Source organism: Protomyctophum parallelum, assembly GCF_964188405.1.
Source record: "Protomyctophum parallelum genome assembly, chromosome: 16".
In the NCBI taxonomy this organism is placed as follows: Eukaryota; Metazoa; Chordata; class Actinopteri; order Myctophiformes; family Myctophidae; genus Protomyctophum; species Protomyctophum parallelum.
The window spans coordinates 38,281,549-38,306,548 of NC_139711.1; the positions used below are offsets into that span (position 1 = coordinate 38,281,549).

Here is a 25,000-nt window from a genome sequence, read left to right on the forward strand (position 1 = left end):
TTAGTCCATTCATGTCTGTCCACTTGGCATGGTCAAATTATTATTCCTCTTGTTGTAGAGCAGAACAGTTTCTCAAACATTTTCACATCAAGGGCCCCCAAAAATGTTTGTTCATAGTGCAAATTGTGTCGAGCGATTAGGTACATGAAGTGAAGGTTGTGCAAATTGTTGTGTGTGTCGATTTTGGTGTGTTAACAATCGTGAAAAACTGCAATGCGTGTGTTAGATTTATATGTGCCAAGAAATCATTGAGAGTATACAACAGTATTGTCACTGTTTGAGTATTGGTACACCTATTTTCCAGGTTCACGCCACGTTTCAGATGAATTAAACAAAAGCAACCAAATGCCAGCAGTCACGGAAGTGTCCTCCTATATCTGAAGGTCACTTCCGTGAGTGCTGACATTATTGCGTTTACCACAACTAAATGTAACACTCTCAAGTCCAGGAGTAGCTTCCTGGATGCCACTGCAGAGCTGGAGACCACACCATCTGTTGCCAGAACTCCAGAGTGGCACAACCAGTGGAACAGCCTGGGCAGCCCAACCCGATCGCACAGAAAATAGTATTTATGTACGAAATTGCAATTTAGACTAAAAGACCCAAAAGTCCGTACAAATGACACTGAAATACCTCCCCATAGACAATGAAGGAGGGGCGCCGTCTCTACCGAACTAGAGCCCCATGAAGCACCGCCGAGCGAGGCACTAGCCAAGCGAGTCGCCGTATTGAGCGTTGCGAAGTTCGGTAGAGCCGACTCAGCCCTGTCCGAGTTGCAATCTGACAGAATAGTAAATAATATAAAACCCGAACTCACCTAGACCGAACCAGCCACGGTGAAATTGTTTGTTCATAGTGCAAATTGTGTCGAGCGATTAGGTACATGAAGTGAAGGTTGTGCAAATTGTTGTGTGTGTCGATTTTGGTGCGTTAACAATCGTGAAAAACTGCAATGCGTGTGTTAGATTTATATGTGCCAAGAAATCATTGAGAGTATACAACAGTATTGTCAGTGTTTGATTATTGGTACAACTATTTTCCAGGTTCACGCCACGTTTCAGATGAATTAAACAAAAGCAACAAAATGCCAGCAGTCACGGAAGTGTCCTCCTATATCTGAAGGTCACTTCCGTGAGTGCTGACATTATTGCGTTTACCACAGGTTTACGCCACGTTTCAGATGAATTAAACAAAAGCAACAAAATGCCAGCAGTCACGGAAGTGTCCTCCTATATCTGAAGGTCACTTCCGTGAGTGCTGACATTATTGCGTTTACCACAACTAAATGTAACATGCTCAAGTCCAGGAGTAGCTTCCTGGATGCCACTGCAGAGCTGGAGACCACACCATCTGTTGCCAGAACTCCAGAGTGGCACAACCAGTGGAACAGCCTGGGCAGCCCAACCCGATCGCACAGAAAATAGTATTTATGTACGAAATTGCAATTTCGACCAAAAGACCAAAAGTCCGTACAAATGACACTGAAATACCTCCCCATAGACAATGAAGGAGGGGCGCCGTCTCTACCGAACTAGAGCCCCGTGAAGCACCGCCGAGCGAGGCACTAGCCAAGCGAGTCGCCGTATTGAGCGTTGCGAAGTTCGCTAGAGCCGACTCAGCCCTGTCCGAGTTGCAATCTGACAGAATAGTAAATAATATAAAACCCGAACTCACCTAGACCGAACCAGCCATGGTGAAATTGCACTTCCGTTTGTGAAAGCCACGCCTCCTTCAAACACTATTAGTCGTTTATCTACGGAATTGCAATTTCGTACATACTGTATATTATGGCGTCACACTGGAGAACACTGAACAGTCAGGGAAGGATGCTGCAAGGCATCCATGAAGAAATGGACACTAACATCTGATACATGTGTGTGTGCGGTAGACCACAAACCATGGAACACATCATGAGATGTAGACATGAGATGTAGACAGTTTTCTGAAAAAACAATCACAGTGGTTCTCAAACTATTTCATGTCAAGGACCCCAAAAATTATATGTAATTGGCCGCGGACCCCCATCTGGAAATATGTTGTTCCAGGGACCAGCAGCAAGGATTTGAGTTAAAAACCTTTGCTGTGAAATAATATATATTCAAAGATTTGCGCCACATTTTCACATTCACACAAAAATAGCAGATCTATGAGCTTGCAAAATCGTGGGATAAAAAGTTATATATATATAAAAAGACGTTTATTGAATCGTTCCTCTACCACACCATGGACGTGACATTTGGAGCCTCTAGGCTCTTCATCAGACAGGTTCTGATGACACCCATGGGGCCATGGAATCCAGCCTCTGACTCACCACTTCATCACCTTCTGTCTCAACTGTTGAAGGGACGCTTGGCCTATAGGATTAACCCATTTTGACCTGAGATGAGTGAGATCAGATTCTAAACATGTCTTCTTCAGTTTTCTGAAAAAGCTATGTTTCTATGTCAGTCGTTATTCGATTTATTTATTTTTAGATCTACAAGCTCATAGCGCGCCACCGAGTGGCGCTCTATGAGCTTGTAGATCTGCTATTTTTCAATAGCTAAAGCATAACATGATACATGACACCAAAAGGGGTTCCCACCCAAAATGATTTTGGATCAAACATAGTGAGATCTAGAGAGTGACATCTGTCTATGAATGGAGGTAAATAAAACCTTTATCCACAATGCTGAACAACTGACCTCCAGTCTGGCTCTGTCTGCGTCTTTGGGCAGTCTATTCCGCCCTCTAGTGGTGACAATGAGCGCCTCATATGGGTAAATCTGCAAGTAAAGATGATTAAGGTGGCAGCTGCACAAAAGTTAATTGCATACAAAGTTAACAGTAACAAATCTTTAAAAATCTTAATTTTTTTGTCTTACCGTGTATTCCGCTGGAGAGAGGGACAGCGAGAGAGAGAGAGAGAGAGAGAGAGAGAGAGAGATAGAGATAGAGAGTGAGAGAGAGAGAGATCATTGTAAGAGTATCATTACAATGTGGAAAACGTTGGATGCCTTTCATACTTAGTTGTGGTACCCATGGTACAAAAATATCCATTCGCATCACATTGCAACGCATTCAGGGCTTGTAGATCTGCTTTAAAGGCTTTTAATTACATCTAGATTAAAAGCTGGTGCGTAGGAAAAACGGTGAACAACATATTGTTTTTCTTTTTTAAATTACCTACATACTGCCAGATTGTACGGTACACAAAGTTATTTATAAAAAAAAATATTAAGCCTAGAACACTAAATCCGGACAATTATACTTTTGTAAATGTCTTAATGTTGCAGCTGATACCAGAGGTCGGTGGGTCTTTCAGAACCTTCATAGTGCTATTAAAGAAGAGTACCTCAAGTTACCATACATGTATTGCTGTACTTCAATACATTTCGATGAGAATTTGTTTCATGGAATATATTACATTGGGTAAAATATACCCAGATTTAGTGATGGCTTGACAAAAGTTAAGTTTAGTGTTCTGAATCTAGGGTTAAGATTCAAGAAGCAGTACTTTTGCTATTGTTTTAGGGCTTTTAAAATGACAAGTACCTCTGCTTCCCCAGTTCAGCTCACTGCCGCTGTCATACGGGTACTGTTGGTAGCAATCTGCACTCTGAGGCTGCAGGGAAACAGAGACAGACATTTTAGTCACATTTTAGTCACCTGGAATGTTTTGGTCTTTATTTAGTTTAGTCGACTGAATATCATAAGATTTTAGTCGACTAAATATACAGTTGATTTAGTCGACTAAAATGTATTTTGGCGGGCCTTGATGCCGTCGTAATGACTGTTTTTTTACACTTGCTGAAAATAGCAGAGCTTGGAGATCGGCTATTTTCAGCATGCAACCAAGTGTAACGGACTTATACTGGAGCTTAGCGTAGCTTAGTTTCTTTTCCGCCAGTGAAAAAAGGGAGTCGACGAACATTTTTCGTCTTAGTATTAGTCGACGAAATAAACACTGCTTGACACCCAGCTAGTTCTATGACAATACTACTGTAGGTCAAAACCCATATCCTCAAAGCCCTCATTGATTTTACACAATTATCAACACAAGCTATTTTAATTGTCTTCTTTATAACTAAAATGACCATTTGGATCATGTACTGTATACATAAATAGAGATTTATCTTCTTGTTTCTGGGTGTATTAACCCATCAAGTGTATTAAACTCAAATGGGAGATCCCTGGAACAACATATTTTCAGATGGGGGTTGGTGACCAATTACATATAATTGTTGGGCTCCTTGACATTTGAGAACCACTGATATAGAAAACATACAGTAGGTTTTTCAGTAAACTGTCATGATTTAGAAGACATCAATAGAATCGGGTCTTAATGGGTAAATATACAAAACAAGCCTAGACATGGAATCTGATGAAACTGGGGCCAATTAGAGAGTCAATTCAAACTCGATGTTCTACGAGGCTCATTAGCCTGCATGCTAAAAATATCCCAGCAGTCCCCCCAGCTGTCTCTCACCCTAGTCTGGATGCCGTTACGTCCGTACCCAGGTAAGGAGGCCGACTTACACGCAAAGTCTAGAAAAATACAAATAAAAACAGGGTCAATAATTTTCTTTTAGCAGGAAACGCATCAGCATCTTGGTGAGCTCTTCACTCTTTTTGTTTTTGTTTTTACAATTAAGAATGAAATACTATTCATGGCCAGAAGAGGGTGCTAGCAGCTAGCCAGTAGAATCCTGGTATTCTGATCAAGAAGTGACCACAGGGGTAGCCTACCATTAGGCCAGTTTATTTTGAATCCAGTAAACCTATTTAGTGTCACGACAAAGCTTAGCTTTTAATTCCAAACCAAGATCCAATAAACAGCAACACATGTTCCAGTCTCATGGGGGAAATCAACAACATTTCATTATTGGTTTCGTTGTATTGAATTGTGGTCAGGGGTTTGATATGTACGACATTTACTCTTCTTAGTACGGACACCCCCCTCCTCAAAAGTATTTATGAATTACTTACATTACATGAAATAATATAAAACTTACCACTTTCAGAACTGTACCGAGGAGCTGTGAACACAAAGGAAGCACGGTTACAGTATAGACTGCGTTTCACAGAACCGCTTCCCCGCTGCTTTGAGTTAAACTGAACAGAACCGGCCGCTCCCCCTCTGCTTTGAGTTAAACTGAACAGAACCGCTTCCCCGCTGCTTTGAGTTAAACTGAACAGAACTGAACAGAACCGCTTCCCCTCTGCTTTGAGTTAAACTGAACAGAACTGAACAGAACCGCTTCCCCTCTGCTTTGAGTTAAACTGAACAGAACTGAACAGAACCGCTTCCCCTCTGCTTTGAGTTAAACTGCAGGTTTTCTTTCATTTATTTATGCGCCTCAAGACCATAATCACATGGTATGATGAACACACAAATAGAACGCAATGATGGCACGCAACATATGGCTAAAGTACAACAAACTTAAACAAAGGAAGGACATTATTCTACAAAGGCACCATTTACAATAAACCGTTGTTGGATTTGGCTTATCTTTTTGTAACAAAAACATTACTTTTGGCTTTGAATCTAAATACATTTAAACATAGAAGGGCGGTGTAAATTATACTTTGGCAAATACCTTCCTCTATAGCCAAATGCATTATGCATACATTCTTACATTCAAACAAGCATGATGCCGTCTTCCAAACGGTTCAAAGTACAAAGGTTTTTATCCAGGGTAACATGTCATGTTCCGACCTCCCGTTAGTCTGACCGATTTCTGACACTATCCCAAACCCTAAACCTAACCTCAGTCTTAACCGGCCACGTAGGTCGCTAATCCTAACCCCAGTCTTAAGCGGCCACACCTCAATCTTAACCAGCCACTTAGGTCGCTAATCCTAACCCCAGTCTTAAGCAGCCACGTAGGTCGCTAATCCTAACCCCAGTCTTAACCAGCCACGTAGGTCGCTAATCTTAACCCCAGTCTTAACCAGCCACATAGGTCAGACTAACGGGACTTGGGCAGTCCCCTTTTAGGTATCCAGTCCAGTTTACACCAACCAATGACCTCGGGAATGAAGACATTGTTCACCCTGAAGTTACAAATACTGAAGCCTAGTCTGTACTGTACACATACTTTTGGAACCCCCCAGTTTAGGCTAATTCTTCTGAGCTCACCACTTGTGCATGAACAGAACATTTTAGTTGTTCAATTTTGTGTGAGCAAGAGATAAAACAAAGCACTGCTGAACCTAAAACATCCATGGCAACACGTTGTTGCATATACACCCATGATATGCCCACAGTGAATTTATAAGCCCTGTGTGTCGCTATGCGACGCATTGCGCAGTTGCAGTTCTGCTGTTTTTGGCCAATAATTCTCTTTTCAGATCAATTGCGACACAAAGTGGGTATCTTCCCAACTCCCATAGACCACATCATTGCGGGTTGTCATTTTAACTTTTATACCGTGCTTAAGACATGTTAGATGTACTTTACATGCATGCTGTGTACACAACATAATTGGAGTAACTATAAGTTTGTCAAAAAAGATCTGCACGGTATCATATCTACAGGTATGCAAGAATTGTGTAGAACTGGGCAATCCTGGGATCTGAGCAGCATTTAACTAGTTAATCAGACCAGTGTGTGTCCGGTGGAAACCTCGTATGAATCTGATCTCAGGTCAGAATGGGTTAACAAACCAGATGGAAGAAGAGGAGCAGTCTGGGCAGTGGGTACCCGTCATGCCCTGGGAGGAGCCCAACATCAAAGAGGCAATGAGGTAGAGGAAGACAAGATGAGAGGGGCGAGGAGGAACACATGAGTGCCTGCACGCACGCACCCACACACCCACAGTCCCACACCCATACCCACCCACGTGCACGCACGCACGGACGCACTCATAACCCACACAAATAAGGCCCCACGCATGCATGCGCAGTTGCGCACACACACACTACCCCCACAGGCTCCATAATGGAAAATGCCGTGGGGGGGGTATTAATAGTGATGTCACGAAGTTCACCGTCAGTTTTGGTTCATCTCTGAAGACTCCACTACTATTAATTTGAAAACTTTAGCTACTAGTTACTTTGTACATTTTAATAATTATTACAAAACATAGATTAACCACTTCAGCCGTACTTACATTTCGGCCATTTGAAAATAGCAGAAGTTTAAACATTTGAAAACTTGAATTGGGACATTCTGCATAACGAGTACTTTGTACTTTAAGTACATTTTGATGCGGATACGTACGTCATTTTTCTATTCTGGACTTTTACTTGTAATGGAGTATTTCTACACTGCAGTATTGATACTTTTACTTAAGTACATGCAAGTACTTTTTCCACCACTGGGTAAATTCTCGCGTACACTTAGTCTACTGTCTTTACCTACTTACAGTACTGTACAGTACTGTAGGTCCCTTGTCTCAGCGACGATTTGGGCACAATTCCCATAATGCTCCTGTGTTCTTGGACAGCAGCAGGGGCGTCATTTGGGTTCACAGGGGGTGGCCGCTGACTCCCCCTGGCGTTTGCACCCAGAATAGAATTTTGTCAAATAGCATATTTTCTCCACACAGAGTTCACAGAAGGTACAGGTAGATGAATTGCCCTCTGTGTATGTATAGCGTACACTGCAGGCCCTATCTTGCCATATCTTGAGCCCCATCTGGTCATGTTCAAATGATTGGAATCGGATCAGGAGAAACCAAAAAAAAAAACATGATCCCTAGTATCAATATTATATCATATCATATATGTGGATATTAGACTGGATGTTGTCTGTGATTTTAGATATTGTACTATCGTGATATGGCATAAGTGTTCTATAAAATTGGTATCGGCAGATAAATCAAAATCAAGTGAAAAACGTGATCGGGACATCCCTATAGACAGTTCACGCCATTAGTAAGTACGTTTCCCTTTCCGCATTTTGCAAAGTTGATCAGCTCCCAGGAATTACGGCAAAACCTGCTTTCTGTGCCTGTGACACAGGGCTCTGAGGGCCAGATATACAGTACACTACACATACATCAATTCTGCAAATATGCTGTAGGCTATCTCATGTTAATTATTGCAGCCAGAGCCCAGAGGGCGTCTGATGAAAGATGTATATACATAAGGCTAGCCAGCCTGTCTGGCCGTCAGTTGATCACGGCTTCAGTGCATCAAACGGAACACTCTGTGAGATCTCAGGCAGTACACAGGGGGGTGGCGGTGGCTCATGGGTATAGAGCGGCCGGACGGGAACCGCAATGTTACCAGTTCGAAACCCGGGCTCGATCCCCCAGAGTTAGCGTTGAAGTGTTCTTGAGCAAGACACTGAGCTCCTAATTGTTCCCGATGGGCAGGTTGGTGCCTTGCGTGGTTTCCTCTGTCATCAGTGAATGGGTGAATGTAATGCACAATCTATGTATACAGCGCCTTGTATAAAAGGCGCTATATAAATGCACCATTTACCATTTGCGCACACAATGGTAATTGTGGGGGGACATTGTATCTCTAGAAACCCTCCTGCTGGCTCCTAAGCCACGACACACACACACACACACACACACACACACACACACACACACACACACAAAATACAGTTTTGTTCCCATCTTTAATGAGAGGTGTTACTATTCATAAATGAACTGGGCTGTGGGATGCCAGCTGTGAGAACAGGAGGGGGGGGAGACTAGAGGAGACTAGAGGAGAGGAGAGGAGAGGAGAGGAGGAGGAGAGGAGAGGAGAGGAGAGGAGAGGAGAGGAGAGGAGAGGAGAGGAGAGGAGAGGAGAGGAGAGGAGAGGAGAGGAGAGGAGAGGAGAGGAGAGGAGAGGAGAGGAGAGGAGAGGAGAGGAGAGGAGAGGAGAGGAGAGGAGAGGAGAAGAGAGGAGAGGAGAGGAGAGGAGTGGTCTGGCGAAATGGCCAAATGTTAAATTAGTTGTCCCGAAAATTCAGTAGAGTAGGCCTATCTGCGCGCTGGTTGTGGTGAGCCAGTCTGAGCCAAATTCCGTGAAAATGTCCGGGCCGAATCTTTATCTCAGTCCAGCCCTGTTTTAGACTTAACCATGGCAGTGACATCATTATTTACACAGTGCATTACTGGGATTAAGATGCACTGTAGTGGTTCACAATGTGCGCACATGATGACGGCAACCAAATTCCATCCAATTCCAACATGACAATAATACACAATGACATGATGGTGGCCTAACGACAAAAATGCATTGTTTTTGCACTCAAACGTCTTAGTCATGCTTTGATTGCGTGGTTTTAAATAAAGAACAACAAGCATGTGTCTCAATTCAAACACTAGATGGACCTGCACACCTCACTTCTCCACATCAGAAATCTACATATCATCTTAATATCAAGCAATGTGCCAATAGCGTTCTCTTTAAGGGAATGGGAGAAGACAGTCTGAATGGTTTCATTAAATTAACGTAACGGCCCATGACTAATTGAGAGGCTTAAGGGTCTGTCTGTCTATAACTTGCACAATTTAGCGTGGACAGCCCTTCCCCCCCCCCCCCCCCCCCCCACCACCCACTCGGCCAGTGTTTTATATCCTGCACCATAGATCAGGGGTTTATATCAGGGGTTTATATCCTGCACCATAGATCAGGGGTTCCCAAACTGTGGCGCGTTGAACCACTTGTGGTGCGCGAACGCTCTCTAGGGGGCGCGTGACATGAAAAGGTTAATGGCGATTTCATGGTGTTGTTTGACACAAAGGGCAAAATCCAGTAAACCACTGTTGTAAGGAGATGCATAGAGCCGCTGCATGCGGGAGTATACAGCAGCTACAGCAGACATTCTGTGATTATTTGCCATAATCATTAAAAAAAAATCACACCCGTGTGAACTGAGTGGTGCAACTCCCCTCTCTCCCACCCCTCATCTCTCTCTCTCTCTCTCTCATTAGCAGGCAACAGTACAGCACTATCTCTCTCTCTGTTTCTGCATGGCAAACAGCGCCCCTACTGGTACTAATATTCATACTCGTGCTCATACATACGTGCGCAACACATACATAGGCGGACACATAGGCGGACACGGGCATTGCTGTTCCACCACTCAAAAATGTATCATTTTTGGCCAAATACATTGGGGGGGGGGGGGTACGTCAGCTCGGAGGTAACAGGGACGTTTGTGGACCGCTGCAGCGTCGATCATGGAAACAGGGCCCTGTGTGTCTCAGACCTGCATTCTTCTGGCTCCGTCGGCACACCTGGTTGTTGTGAGAGGCTCAGCTGCTTCCAGCTGCTCCGACGGTTTAAAGTGGATTATGATCAGGACCACATCTGCTCTCCGTCTCATCACAGCGTCTCGTGACAGCTGTTGTAAGCCTGATTTAAAGTTTGTTGTGTGAAGATACTACGGGTGGTTTAATTAACGCAACGCCCCCCAAAACAAACCCATTAGACTAGAGGCTTAATGCGACACCTTTGTGCCAAAACATCACATGACTTGTCTTTTAGTTTTACCACATGGATCTCTTCTACCCTAGTAGTGCCTCCCTGATATTTTAGTCGAGTTTTCGTTTGTTGACAAAATTGTCAATATATTTAGTATTAGTTTTAGTCGTCATTGCTTAGTTTTCATTTCGCTTTTATTTCGTTTTCGTCAGACGAAATCAACACTACAGTGTGAGTGTGCGACACGATGGCCTTATGAAGCTTTCAATGCCTGATGCCTTCAGTAGCCTTGACCTGCTGACCTCTCCCACTTACCGCCCCTCCCCTGACCATCTGACTAGTGACTGACAGCAGATATTGAGCCTCGTAAAAAAATAAGCCTTGTGGCACTATACTGTTATGATAATACGCACGCACGCACACACACACGCACACACACATGTGCGCGCAACCGAGGGGGAATAGACACAACGCCGAACCACGCATGCAATTGCACACGGCACACAGATGTACATGGATAGATAAACACAGAAACTAACCGATAAGAGACTGTAGATAGAGAGATATAGCACATGCATGAGAGAGAGAGACAGAGAGAGAGAGAGAGAGAGAGAGAGAGAGAGAGAGAGAGAGAGAGAGAGACAGAGAGTGGTGAATCCTTACATCCGTTGACAGTGTTGTTGTAGCCCGTCGTGTTGAGAGTTTCTTTGCTCCCGCTGCGAGAATTCCTCGCGCTGCCCCAGGGGTCGTTGTCATAGGAACCAGATCTGGCTTTCATCTCCTCCTTTAGGATCATCCTGCCGATGCCACTCCCGATCTGAGAGATAGAGAGAGACAGAGAGAGAGAGAGAGAGAGAGAGAGAGAGAGAGAGAGAGAGAGAGAGACAGAGAGAGAGAGAGAGTTAGTGTTCTATCGAGCAGTCTTGGAAAGCCTGGTCAGGTTTGGCATCACAGTTTGGTTTGGTAACCTCTCAGTGCAACTGAGGTCCAAATTGTTCAGATTGGTGCAGACTGCAGGGAAGATCATAGGGGTAAGACAACTCCCCTCTCTTCAGTCTATTTATGAGCAGGCTACATTAAAACAGGCTCAAAAAATTGTCAGTGATGTTACCCATGTTTTACATGGCGAGTTTGTACTTCTGCCTCTGGGAGAAGATACAAAGAACCAAAGTGGAAGTACATTAGATTTTAAAAAATCGTTTGTATCAGCATCAACTAAGATGTTGAACGAGGCTCTGAAACAGCGGTAACTACGTGAGGCCTGATTATCCACATCATGTGTGCAATTGTGTAATGTTGTGTCTTTCTCTGTAATGTATTTTTGTTGTCATTGATGTTTTATGTGTGGCTGTAGCTGGGGTGAAAGCCCAAGACAAATTTCCCTTGTGGACAATAAGTTTACCTTGACCTTGACCTTGAGAGAAAGGTGAAAGTGACATCGGTTAAAACAAAAACATTTAATTAATAATGTGCAACAAGCAAAAATTAGGGTGTCCGACGTATACTAACAGTCTGACAGGCATTACTCCGACACCCTACCCAAACCCTAAGCCTAACCTCATAGGAAGCCACGGGTTAGTTTTAACCTGCCACTGGTTAGTTTTAACCTGCCACGGGTTAGTTTTAACCTGCCACTGGTTAGTTTAACCTGCCACGGGTTAGTTTTAACCTGCCACGGTTAGTTTTAACCTGCCACGCATGTCAGGAGCCACACATGTCGGGAGTGGTTTAAAGATGGTGAAATAATGAGCCTCGTACTCTTTGAAGGCTGTGGCTCCAACTCTCTTCATCTCCTCCCGTGGAGAACCTCCTTCTCGGCACGCGGTAAACTGGTATGGAAGTTAGAGAGAGAGAGGGTGGTGGGGGGTGGGGGGGGGGGGGGGGGGGGGGGGTTGGGAGAGAGAGAGAGAGAGAGGGGGGGGGAGGGAGAAAGGGAGAGAGGGAGGGAGAGAGACAGCTGAGACAGCTCAAAGATGTTTCGGCTCATCCATTTTATGCTGTACACATTATTATTATTATTTGAGTGAATTGGTCATCTTAGATATACCATTCCTTCAGATCTGGCCATGGCTGACATCATCAGTATGACGTCATCAGTGATGAGACGTTTGCCCGGGACCCAAATTTGTGTGAAAATAGCCGAACAGCTATTTTCACTACTTCTTAAACATTTTATTTCTAATTTATGGAATTTCTTAAGATTTTTCTTTTACTTCTTCATGCAATTACTAAAACAACAATGTATTAATTAAATGTTTTTACCTAAAGAATATTTAAAGAACAGTTTCAAGACAGTGTATAGTACTGTATGTACCCATTTTGGGTGAGATTGTGACTGTGAGTCCTGTGTTTTTGAGAAGTGTGGAAGAAGCCCCGGGCGGTACCTTTGGGTGAGACTGTGACTGTGGGTTCTGTGTGGAAGAAGCCCCTTTGGGTACCTTTGGGTGAGCTGCAGTAGTAGTCGGTCTCTGACTGGGCATACGGCTCAGGAGAGTAGGTGGAGAATCTGGAAGATCTCTGGATGTCTTCGCTGGTCCTGCTTTTGGTGGCTTGATCCACACGACAGTCTGGGGAGAAGACGGGAAGGCAAGATTATACGAGAAAAAGGGTCAACATCGACCTTCACACAATCGACAGAACCATCTGAACTGAGCCGTTTTCTGTGATCTGCGCGCGCGCGCAGTGAACTGTACCGTGCTGAGGGGATAGAGGACGTTAATGGCCGTCGTAAAAAGCAATAGGGCCCGGAAAGAACAAGCACAATATACGGTTATTTTCCTCACCGGAGTCGTCGGACAAAATCAATTCTGTTAAAGTAAGTGTACGTTAACTACTATACGTTAACCCATTTTGGGTGGTAACCCCTTTTGGTGTGTTAAACATTATGTTACAATTTAGCTATTGAAAAATAGCAGATTCTGCTATTTTTGAAAAGACGTTACAATGTGAGCAAATCTTTGAATATATATATTTTGAGATATTTTGAGATGGGGGTCCTTGGCCCAATAGAGATAATTCTGGAGGTCCTTGACGTAAAAAAGGTTGAGCACCACTGACATAGAAACATGGGTTTTTAATCGACCTCGGTCCAAAATGGGTTAAAGACCAGGCCCAACTGACTGGGTAGTTTTATGAGTGGCATGAAAGAGGCCACTTTGAGCTGGAGCGCCGTCGATGACAGTGACATGCAGAGTGATGGGAGATACATCGCTCTTCACCCCCGTCATTAGTCATTAGACACAACCAACCCAATCCAAGGTCCATTGAATTCCTATAAACATGATGCATGATGACACTGATGGACGACGTTCTCATTGCTGACTGCACATTACAACAAGCCTCTACACGCACGCACAACATGCAAACGCACACACACACACACACGCACGCACATGCACGCACAGGTGCGCCGTGCTCACACACGCTCACGGCAGAACCCGCGGCGACCGATTGAGACTTCCGTACTTAGTTTTCACAGCCATAGATTGGCCGCCGTATACATTTTGATTATGGATACACCATGACAAAGATGGCTTCATGCATGTATGTACGTAACGTACATGCATGTACATAGCACGTACATACACACACTACGGTTATGGACAGACAGACAGACAGACAGACAGACAGACAGACAGACAGACAGACAGACAGACAGACAGACAGACAGACAGACAGACAGACAGACAGACAGACAGACAGACAGACAGACAGACAGACAGACAGACAGACAGACAGACAGACAGACAGACAGACAGACAGACAGACAGACAGACAGACAGACAGACAGACAGACAGACAGAATACTTACAGAGTTCACCAAAGGGTAAGGTGGAGCAGAAGGTGGAGGGAATTGAATAAAAGTGATTTGACACAATAAGGAAAGAGGTGAAAAGAAAAAGGGTAAATGTTATTGGGGCATAACAACACAGAGGAGGAGAGGAGTGTGTTAGTGTATTTGCTATGATATCCATAACGCACAGAGGACACTGTTTCACATCATACACATATAGCCAAGACAAGAAACAGGGTTAATTTTCTCATACTTTTGTGTAAAAGTAGTGTACAGATAGCAAAAGTGTCAACTGAACAGCACATTACAGGCCATTGTTATGCAGATCAGCACGCCTTATTATGACTCTATTGTTTGTTCATTTTTATATTAATCATCTTTAGCACTGAGGCAAGAGAGTGTAATTTCTTAATAGCCGGGTAAGGACCATGCAGGAGGATCAATATGAGCGATGTGGACGCGTGCGGCTGAATGCCAATAACCTCACAGCGTAGATGTTTAAAGACTGAGTGAGACTTGTTATCTGTGGTCAGACCTGTTTTTTTCCTCTCACCAATTCAAATCACATTCATTCATTTTCCGACCTCAACAGAAGTACATTATGGTATGCACAGGCAGCTGCATACAGTCTCATTGCACTCTGACGTGCCATCATTACCACACAAAATATGAAATAAATAATAATAATACATAATACATATACATAATGTGTACAAATTAAGGTGTGTCTGCTTCCAGAGGTCAGTGATGTAGCACTAACACAAGCCCACAAATACATGCAAGACTGTAGTTAAGGTATCCTCTTTTCCACTGAGTACAAGGGACAAGGTCTGTCTGTCTGTCTGTCTGTCTGTCAATTTATCTATAACAAAATCTACCCATTAAATAAATGACCCATCATCCTCCTCTTATCTTGCCTTTTTACAAGCTCAGAAGAATCTCCCCCGACTCTCCTGAAGCCTAATGTATTGTACTGTACATTATTAATACAACGGGTGTGCTTGCCAAAAACACTAGTATTAATTAAATGTAATCCTTCAAAACGTTACAAAGCCCTCTTATTATCATGGTATCTGTCTGTCTGCCAGTGGCTGCTGCAGAGCCAAATGTTACAGTAAGTACACATTGTGCAGAGCACTTTCACAGACACTCCATAAGGAACCCATAACATAACGTTTCTGACAACGTCCTGTATATAAATGAGCAAGAGTGAGAATAAGAATAAGAGAATAAGCAATGGGAACTATACACACACACACACACACACACACACACACACACACACACACACACACACACACACACACACACACACACACGTGTGCTCACGTGTGCACGTGCAAGCATGCCATGTGCGTGCAAGCACACACGCACACAATCATATAGATTCTACTATATCTAAATGCACACATTTTTACATTCTCCCACATTTATATTCCATGTACAGTACATTTATGTTAATTTTACACTTTTTACCTGTCACCTGCTCACACTTGGGAGCATGATGGTAATTCTCTGCGGGCTTACAGTATATCTGTGCGCAATGGACGGTTCCAGTAAAAAGTGGATCTGTCTATTTTGTACATTTGTTACACTTATTAACTTGACTAATGACTAACAGTGCTCAACCATTGTTATAGTTTTGTGGTTTTGTCAGCGAGAGCTTCAATTCTAGGCTGATAATAGCCTGGCCCAGCCAGTGTGCTTTCTGGTCTAGAGCGGCGCTCGCTTGGAGCAAGCGCTGGAGAATAATGTCTGTCATTTTCCTCCCTGGTAGAAATAATGAATACATCAGAGAAAACATCAGAAATGGTAGAAAACATCAGAGAAAACTGACTATATTCAGTGTGATGCCCCTATGCACTGTAGTTCACTCCCACTCCTAGACCAGGAAATGTCCCACGTTCCCACTTCCCAGGCTTTCCATTTTTGAGCAAACGAAAATAAAAGCCTGGGTACCGAGGCTAGCCTAGAAAGCCAAATAACGTCATGATAACGTTATGAATGACGTCCTCCAGTCACTGGAGTCCAGTGACTCCGGTGACTCTCTCTGATTCATCCAGGGACGGCCGTCTTAGTGGGTCAAAGTTATGTTGGTTGAAATCAGGTTGATATTCTGGGCCAGATGTGACTAGTCTTGGTTTGACTTGATCTGGCCCCAATGGAGACGTCGCTAATTGGTCCAGGTCCAGGACCAGGTCCTGACCGTGCTCGCTGGGAGGCTGATAATAACGGCATTCTGACCGGGCACCCATTTTGGTGTCAGCATCATGTTATGCTTTAGCTATTTAAAAATAGCAGATCTACAAGCTTGTAGGTCTGCTATTTTTGAAAAATCGAAGAGCGACTGACATTTTTTAGAATCTGATCTCAGGTCAGAATGGGTTCATCAGACCAGTGTGTGTCCGGCGGAAACCTGGTATGAATCTGATCTCAGGTCAGAATGGGAACATCTAACAGATACTGAAACAATACAGCACGACTACACTGAGGAAGGAACAGGCAGGCTAAGAACATCTATCAGATACTGAAACAGTACAGTATACCACTACACTGAGGACCAACAGGCAGGCTAAGGCGGGGCTAAGCCACTGTACCAGTTCTCTTATAGTTGGGAGGCCTCCTGTAGATGTTGGGGTCCCCTGAGGCTGAGGAGAGACAGAGGAGATGGAGAGGTGAATAATGGAGGAGTTGAGGGGGGAGGAGGAGGAGGAGGAGGAGGGGGGGGGGGGCTGCTGTGAGGGGAAGTATTATAAAGGGGAAGGTGAAGAGAAAGTGTGAAGCCTGATTCATGCTTGGTATAAATCAAGCACTAGAATGCTAGAGACATCATGCATGGGAAATCAAGAGTAAACATTTCCACCCTCCCAAAATCGACAGAACAACTTGAATGACTTGATCGACTGGTGTGGCTGTTGATGACTTGTAACCTAGCAGGCTGGGTGAATTAGGCAGAGGAGGATGAAGGCTGAAGGGTCCTACCTGGCACATGAAAGTGTTTGGGGGGCTGGTATGTGGTCGGGGTACTAGAGGAGGATGAAGGCTGAAGGGTCCTACCTGGCACATGAAAGTGTTTGGGGGGCTGGTATGTGGTCGGGGTGCTCGTACTCGATCGCCCCTCCTGGCCGTAATACGGTGAGCTCCTGCCGCTCTCCGAGCCTGCAGCCAGCCCCAGCCAATCACAGCAAAAGAAAGATGAGCATGGTCACAAGTCCCGCCCCATTCACATGAAAAAAAAAAACAGCAAAGCTTTACCCCCAAATTAGGCATGTGAAACTTTAAAAAAAGACTATTCCACTTGTGTAATGACAGAACACAATGTCTTGTACATGGTACATGTTACAGTGTCAATACACATGTGTAAGAGTTGAGTGAAATGGCAGCCAAGAGGCAACAATGAAGCACAATGAGAGCCGAACAGGACAAACTGGAGTGAAAATCTTTTCTACTGGAGACCAGTAAAGACCACATGCTAAGTTTGGTAATGAATACTACTACGCTACTTTTATTACAGCAGCAATTACATCGCCAGTTCGCCCACTATGGTTGTAAATACATCAATGGTCATTATTAAGGGGAATGGATGTAAACGAGAGTTGGATTAATGTAACCTTTATGTCCTACTCTGGGTTTGAGAGACCAACATTTCTACCGCTCTCCCAACATGGAATCCCTGCTTGGTCGGGAGGGGAGAAACTGTACACATCATGAGCTTCAGGCATTACTACGTCCTACTCGACACCAGCGTCTGCCTTTTTCAACGGAAAACGGAGTATAGCGAGATGACCGATCCAACCACTGCAGATACTCTGGGTCATAATTAGTCCGACTATGTGAGTTTGCATGCGGTTAGGGTTAGAGTTAGGGTTAGGGTTAGGGTTAGGGTTAGAGTTAGGGTTAGGGTTAGGGTTAGGGTTAGAGTTAGAGTTAAGGTTAGGGTTAGTAATGGGGCGAGTTGGACCGACCAGCGCTGCGTCGGAATAACAAGCCGTCGGAACAGTGCCACCCTACACCCTACAGATTGGTTAGAATAACGTTGTATTCAATATTAAAACACGTTGCGCGTTAACAGCAATACGAAACACCAACTACGCGCAACTATGTTGGTAATTCAGTGAGGTCATTGTACATTTATGTATGGAGATTAGTATCATAACACTTCTTTGCACTGAGAGGAGATTTCATTAGCGCAACTCTACACCGTGCCGTTGTGGGCTGAGTGGGTCAGATTACTGCCCTCCAACCAGAGGCCATAGAGCAGTGCTCACTGCTTCTTCAGATCACTGCCCTCCAACTAGAGGCCATAGAGCAGTGCTCACTGCTTCTTCAGATCACTGCCCTCCAACCAGAGGCCATAGAGCAGTGCTCACTGCTTCTTCAGATCACTGCCCTCCAACCAGAGGCCATAGAGCAGTGCTCACTGCTTCTTCAGATCACTGCCCTCCAACCAGAGGCCATAGAGCAGTGCTCACTGCTTCTTCAGATCACTGCCCTCCAACCAGAGGCCATAGAGCAGTGCTCACTGCTTCTTCAGATTACTGCCCTGCAACTAGAGGCCATAGAGCAGTGCTCACTGCTTCTTCAGATCACTGCCCTCCAACCAGAGGCCATAGTGCAGTGCTCACTGCTTCTACAGATCACTGCCCTCCAACTAGAGGCCATAGAGCAGTGCTCACTGCTTCTTCAGATTATTGCCCTGCAACTAGAGGCCATAGAGCAGTGCTCACTGCTTCTTCAGATTATTGCCCTGCAACTAGAGGCCATAGAGCAGTGCTCACTGCTTCTTCTCAAACATCTTGTAAAGAGCGTTTTTACGTAAATATGAAAATCACCCCCCTCCCCACCTCCCCCATGTGCAGTTTAACTTGTATGGGTGTAAGTGGTTAAACTGAAGTGACAAAGTGTTCTGAGGCACCGCTGGACGTGCGTCAAGGGGTGCCACCCACTTTGAGAAACGGCCCTGCCATAGAATGATTGTTTGATTTGATCTGATGTTCAGCGAGAGAGAGAGAGAGAGAGAGAGAGAGGCCATGCAGAAGTGAAGTGGTGTGCACCACAGGACTCACCAGGGTAACCGTAGTGCTGCGGGGAGCGAGGCATGATGGGAGACATGCCGTGGCGGCTGTACAGGGGCGAGTCGATGTAACCCGGGCTGGAGCACCGTCTCTCTCTCTGCTTCATGTCCACGCTGTCATAGTCCTACAGAGACAAAGACACAGTGCATGTCCATCACATATTGTAGTCCTACAGAGACAAAGACAACAATGTCCATCACATATTGTAGTCCTACAGAGACAAAGACAACAATGTCCATCACATACTGTAGTCCTACAGAGACAAAGACAACAATGTCCATCACATACTGTAGTCCTACAGAGACAAAGACAACAATGTCCATCACATACTGTAGTCCTACAGAGACAAAGACAACAGTGCATGTCCATCACATATCAGTCATAGACATACAGAGACTATAGAGACTTATTTTCATTGTAAAATGAATAGCATTTACATAACAACCCATTTGCAAATGCTCTCCTTGAGTCCTTTCTCACTGACAATGTTCTGACAGTTTACTGACGATCCACTGTCTTGCCAATGGCAACCAACCTGATGTTGGCTGGTCTGAACCTGTAGTGGAATGCATGCAAGAAGAGACACTCACCTGAGAGTAGCCAGAGAGTGTCGCGAGTGACTGAAAAACAACAGAAAGAAAAGAGTCAAGGCCTGCTGGTGAGTTAAGTCTCATATCCTGTACTGACAGGAGAATAAAGCCCGACACACACCGTTTGCGACCGCCGCACGTACCGCCACGGCACAGTATTGCCGCGTGCCATAGCCGCACGGCAACACCAACAGGACGCGGCGCGCTACCACGCGGCTGGGGAGTTTTGTTGACTATATTCCATTGCCACGCCCACGGATAGCCGGGTGGAGGCCACGCGGCAACGCCTGGAAAATAGAACAGCGGTGCATCGGCGCGGTAGGCGAGGCGTGACCGCGCGCCAGCGCGCGTCGGACGCAGCCGGTGTGCGATGGGTTCATTGAAAATAATGGAGACGGCTGTGTCCACGGCGCGGCGACGCGCGGGGGACGCAGACGGTGTGTGGTGGGCTTCAAACAGACATGGGTGAAAACAACACAGCAAATCAGTGATTGTACGGAATAACATCTGAAATATCGATAAAAACACAATGCTTGCTATGGATTCAGAATCATGAAAACATTTGAGTTTAACCCATCTACTACTTAAGGAATAAGAAATATTCAACTTTCCCGCATATGGTTGCGGCTTGCGGATACCCCAACTTTCAGCATCTGTTACTATGGTTCTTCTAGTCTAGGGGAGTTGAATTCCAGCGTTTGGATTGTTACTAGACACCTTTAAGAAACACATTTGTGAAGAAATGTCTTGGTAAGGAATTTATTCCAGGATTTCTTTTCCAATTCGCTATTTCGTCTTTCACTAGTTTCGCCTGTGTTAGCTTTTCTGTGTTAAACTATCCGCGCACAAATAACATAAATCTCCCGCTCATATGACTAATATATGCTGCCGTCCCGGTTGTGTTTCCAATGGCACTACAGTTCCGTGAGCACCGTTGTCGTGATTAGTCGAATATCTTTCCGGTCTGAGCAGCAGAGACGTGCTTCCGTTACTCAGCTCTTGGGAGCTGTAGTTCCAGACTCTATGTAACATTCGGAGATTGTGGAATAGTTGTCTGGCTAAGCGAGTCACTAGTGTGTCAGTGGTATACCTCCCCATAGCAGAAGGTGTCTATAGTCACTAGTGTGTCAGTGGTATACCTCCCCATAGCAGAAGCCAGAAGGTGTCTATAGTCACTAGTGTGTCAGTGGTATACCTCCCCATAGCAGAAGGTGTCTATAGTCACTAGTGTGTCAGCGGTATACCTCCCCATAGCAGAAGGTGTCTATAGTCACTAGTGTGTCAGTGGTATACATCCCCATAGCAGAAGGTGTCTATAGTCACTAGTGTGTCAGTGGTATACCTCCCCATAGCAGAAGGTGTCTATAGTCACTAGTGTGTCAGTGGTATACCTCCCCATAGCAGAAGGTGTCTATAGTCACTAGTGTGTCAGTGGTATACCTCCCCATAGCAGAAGGTGTCTATAGTCACTAGTGTGTCAGTGGTATACCTCCCCATAGCAGAAGGTGTCTAGTCTGTCCTCTGAGCAGTATCTGTGGTAGGGCTCGTATGAGGAGAGGAGGTCAGGCTGCTGGACCTCGTAAATGGCTTTAACCCTGGGAAGGGCTGCTAGGTCCTTATAACCTAGCACCTCATTCTCCACTCTGGCCTGGAGAGAGGACACACACGCACGCACGCACATACGCACGCACGCATACAAGCACGCACGCACACACACACAGACAACAAACAGGAACAACAACACCCAAAATCAACAACACAGATATAGGATTGTCACGATTACGTTTAAGTTCTGCTTGACGATTAATTGTCACACAAATAATTGCAATGAAGGATCTAATATTGTTTTTGGCATTGGATCATATGAATAAAAATGTTTGGCTTCTTAGGCTTTGTAAACAAAAGGTGCAATGGGCAGAGACGACAAATAGATAAACTAACAACTTTATGCTTTATATGAATAGTGGAAATAGCCATTTGTGACGTGCTTTGAGCTTGTAGAGCTGCTATTTCCAGTATTCTTGAAAATGCAACGTGGAAATTATTATGACGATTGTGCAAAACACAATTGCGATTATCTCAAATACTTGTGGTTAGACGATTATGTCGTAATTGTGACAGGCCTAAACCACAGACAATGCACAGTAAGCCACTTACAATGGAATCCCCCCCCCCCCCCACCCATACCCCCCCCCCCCCGGTGACAACAACAGGTGGATCATGCAGCAGCGAGAGGCAGTGAAGGGGCCGCGAAACAGCTGATCATGCACACACAGAGGTGCACGCACGCCACACACACAGTCACACACACACACACACACACACACACACACACACACACACACACACACACACACACACACGCACCCAACACACACACATGTGTGTGTGTGTGTGTGTGTGTGTGCACACACAGATCACATACATGCTTGCCCACAGTACACGTGTATACTCTGCAGAATCTGACAGCGGTGTTAGTTGCTGACCTTCAGCAGCCGGGAGCGTATGTGAGAGAAAGAGAGAGAGAGAGAGAGAGAGAGAGAGAGAGAGAGAGAGAGAGAGAGCAGACAGAGATGAACGAGGGGGAGAGAGAGAGAGAGAGAGAGAGAGACTACAGACCACGCGTGCTTACGCTGCCGTTTCCCCTCATCCATCACCCTAAACAGAAAGGTCATTGATTATGAAGTGAGAGGAGAGGAGACCAGAGAGGAGAGGAGAGCAGAGCTCTGTCTGTCTGCTAGTTGGACAGTTTAGAGGAGAGGAGAGCAGAGCTCTGTCTGTCTGCTAGTTGGACAGTTTAGAGGAGAGCAGAGCAGAGCTCTGTCTGTCTGCTAGTTGGACAGTTTAGAGGAGAGCAGAGCAGAGCTCTGTCTGTCTGCTAGTTGGACAGTTTAGAGGAGAGCAGAGCAGAGCTCTGTCTGTCTGCTAGTTGGACAGTTTAGAGGAGAGCAGAGCAGAGCTCCGTCTGCCTGCTAGTTGGACAGTTTAGAGGAGAGCAGAGCAGAGCTCCGTCTGCCTGCTAGTTGGACAGTTTAGAGGAGAGCAGAGCAGAGCTCCGTCTGTCTGCTAGTTGGACAGTTTAGAGGAGAGGAGAGCAGAGCTCCGTCTGCCTGCTAGTTGGACAGTTTAGAGGAGAGCAGAGCAGAGCTCTGTCTGCCTGCTAGTTGGACAGTTTAGAGGAGAGCAGAGCAGAGCTCCGTCTGCCTGCTAGTTGGACAGTTTAGAGGAGAGCAGAGCAGAGCTCCGTCTGTCTGCTAGTTGGACAGTTTAGAGGAGAGCAGAGCAGAGCTCCGTCTGCCTGCTAGTTGGACAGTTTAGAGGAGAGCAGAGCAGAGCTCCGTCTGCCTGCTAGTTGGACAGTTTAGAGGAGAGCAGAGCAGAGCTCCGTCTGCCTGCTAGTTGGACAGTTTAGAGGAGAGCAGAGCAGAGCTCCGTCTGTCTGCTAGTTGGACAGTTTAGAGGAGAGCAGAGCAGAGCTCCGTCTGCCTGCTAGTTGGACAGTTTAGAGGAGAGCAGAGCAGAGCTCCGTCTGCCTGCTAGTTGGACAGTTTAGAGGAGAGCAGAGCAGAGCTCCGTCTGCCTGCTAGTTGGACAGTTTAGTCAGACAGACATGCTAACACACCGGGGGAAAAAACAAACAAACAAACAGTTGGCTTCCGTTCCGTTCCGGTGCTGATCCGAGTCCAGTTCTTCTGAAACGGCCCCATGCAGCCCAACCCAGAGTGGGCTCACAACAAACACCCCATGAAGCCGGGACACTGAGTCCCAGCTGGCTCCTCTGTGTCTGTTAGATGTCCTGAATATGACCATCCAGACTTTTTTTCCTGTGTTTTTTGTTTGGCTTTGTTCATTTCTTTACTGTGTGGTTCTTGCTGTTGTTTTTATGTTTTAGCTGTACAGTGCATTTAGTTTTGTTGTAGAGCACTTTATAAACCTTGAGTTATGAAATGTGCTATATAAAGCTAAAGTGGATTGGATTACTTATCCAATCACTTAAAAGACCCGAGGACCAGATTCTACACATCTCCTTCTTAAATCCTAAAGGTTTTCTAAAAATAAATAAAAAATGTTTCTATATCAGGTTCCGACGCTGACACCAAGTTGTGTGTTCCATGTTGATGGTGATGGACGCACCTGTGTGTTCCATGTTGATGGTGATGGACGCACCTGTGTGTTCCATGTTGATGGTGATGGACGCACCTGTGTGTTCCATGTTGATGACACCAAGGACGCACCTGTGTGTTCCATGTTGATGACACCAAGGACGCACCTGTGTGTTCCATGTTGATGGTGATGGATCACAACTTGTCACGATCCCATCACGTGATCGGAAATCGTGGCCGATCACGTGATTTCCAAATGATCGTAATCGGTTCGGGAACATAAAAATACGTGATTGGTACATCCCTAGTAATAGTATCAATATTATATTCATATCATGATATTAGACTGGATATTGACTTTGGATATTGTACTAAATTGTGATATGGCATTAGTGTTCTAAAAAAATATAAATATCGGATTGGGATTGGGAGCGGTATCGGCAGATACTCAAATGATGGGAATAATCATAACCCATTGATCCTCTGTGTACCATGTTGATCATGACCCGTTCATCGGTATGTACGGGGCTGCCGTAGAGCGTCCATACAGTATGTGATGAGTTGGCAGTGAGATTGTATATTGTAATGAGAGCAGCCTTCTAGGGCACAACGACAGACATATAGGCAGACAGACAGACGGACACAGACGGACACAGACGCGCACGCACGCACGCACGCACGCACGGACGCACGCACACACACACACACACACACACACACACACACACACACACACACACACACACACAGGGAACTAGCAGCCTGTGTCTGTTGCTGTGTGAGCAGCGTTATCTATGGCGTGTCACTATAGCCGTGTCAAAGCTCTGTGGTTGTGTTTGTGCTCAACGTTCTAGGTGGGGGGGGGGGGGGGGGGGGGGTGCATGTCTAAAAGCTTTGCAGTGATTGGTTCTATACTCACACATATAACCCTGCTGGGAGAGCCAATGGAGGAGCCCGGAGGAGATATGGAGGCTTCTGATAGGCGTCTGTGCTGTGAGACAGAGAGAGAGAGAGAGAGAGAGAGAGAGAGAGAGAGAGAGAGAGAGAGAGAGAGAGAGAGAGAGAGAGAGAGAGAGAGAGAGA

At 45.3% G+C, this 25,000-nt stretch overlaps 1 protein-coding gene across 3 annotated transcripts in view; it reads right to left on the reverse strand.

Annotated features, from left to right (window-relative positions):
- Positions 1-25,000, reverse strand: part of ablim3 (actin binding LIM protein family, member 3) — a 104,602-nt gene that overhangs the window by 3,308 nt on the left and 76,294 nt on the right. The window contains exons 9-21 of one of the 3 annotated variants that reach the window (XM_083786497.1): positions 24,837-24,908; positions 21,304-21,462; positions 19,815-19,844; positions 19,216-19,348; positions 17,207-17,308; positions 12,795-12,923; positions 12,115-12,185; positions 11,020-11,173; positions 4,995-5,018; positions 4,469-4,527; positions 3,535-3,604; positions 2,865-2,875; positions 2,685-2,765 (exon numbers count right to left, since the gene is read on the reverse strand). In XM_083786497.1, coding sequence (XP_083642623.1) covers positions 2,685-2,765; positions 2,865-2,875; positions 3,535-3,604; positions 4,469-4,527; positions 4,995-5,018; positions 11,020-11,173; positions 12,115-12,185; positions 12,795-12,923; positions 17,207-17,308; positions 19,216-19,348; positions 19,815-19,844; positions 21,304-21,462; positions 24,837-24,908 — 1,095 coding nt within the window. The remainder of the gene's footprint in view (positions 1-2,684; positions 2,766-2,864; positions 2,876-3,534; positions 3,605-4,468; positions 4,528-4,994; positions 5,019-11,019; positions 11,174-12,114; positions 12,186-12,794; positions 12,924-17,206; positions 17,309-19,215; positions 19,349-19,814; positions 19,845-21,303; positions 21,463-24,836; positions 24,909-25,000) is intronic. The other 2 variants (XM_083786499.1, XM_083786498.1) reach the window with 2 other exon arrangements.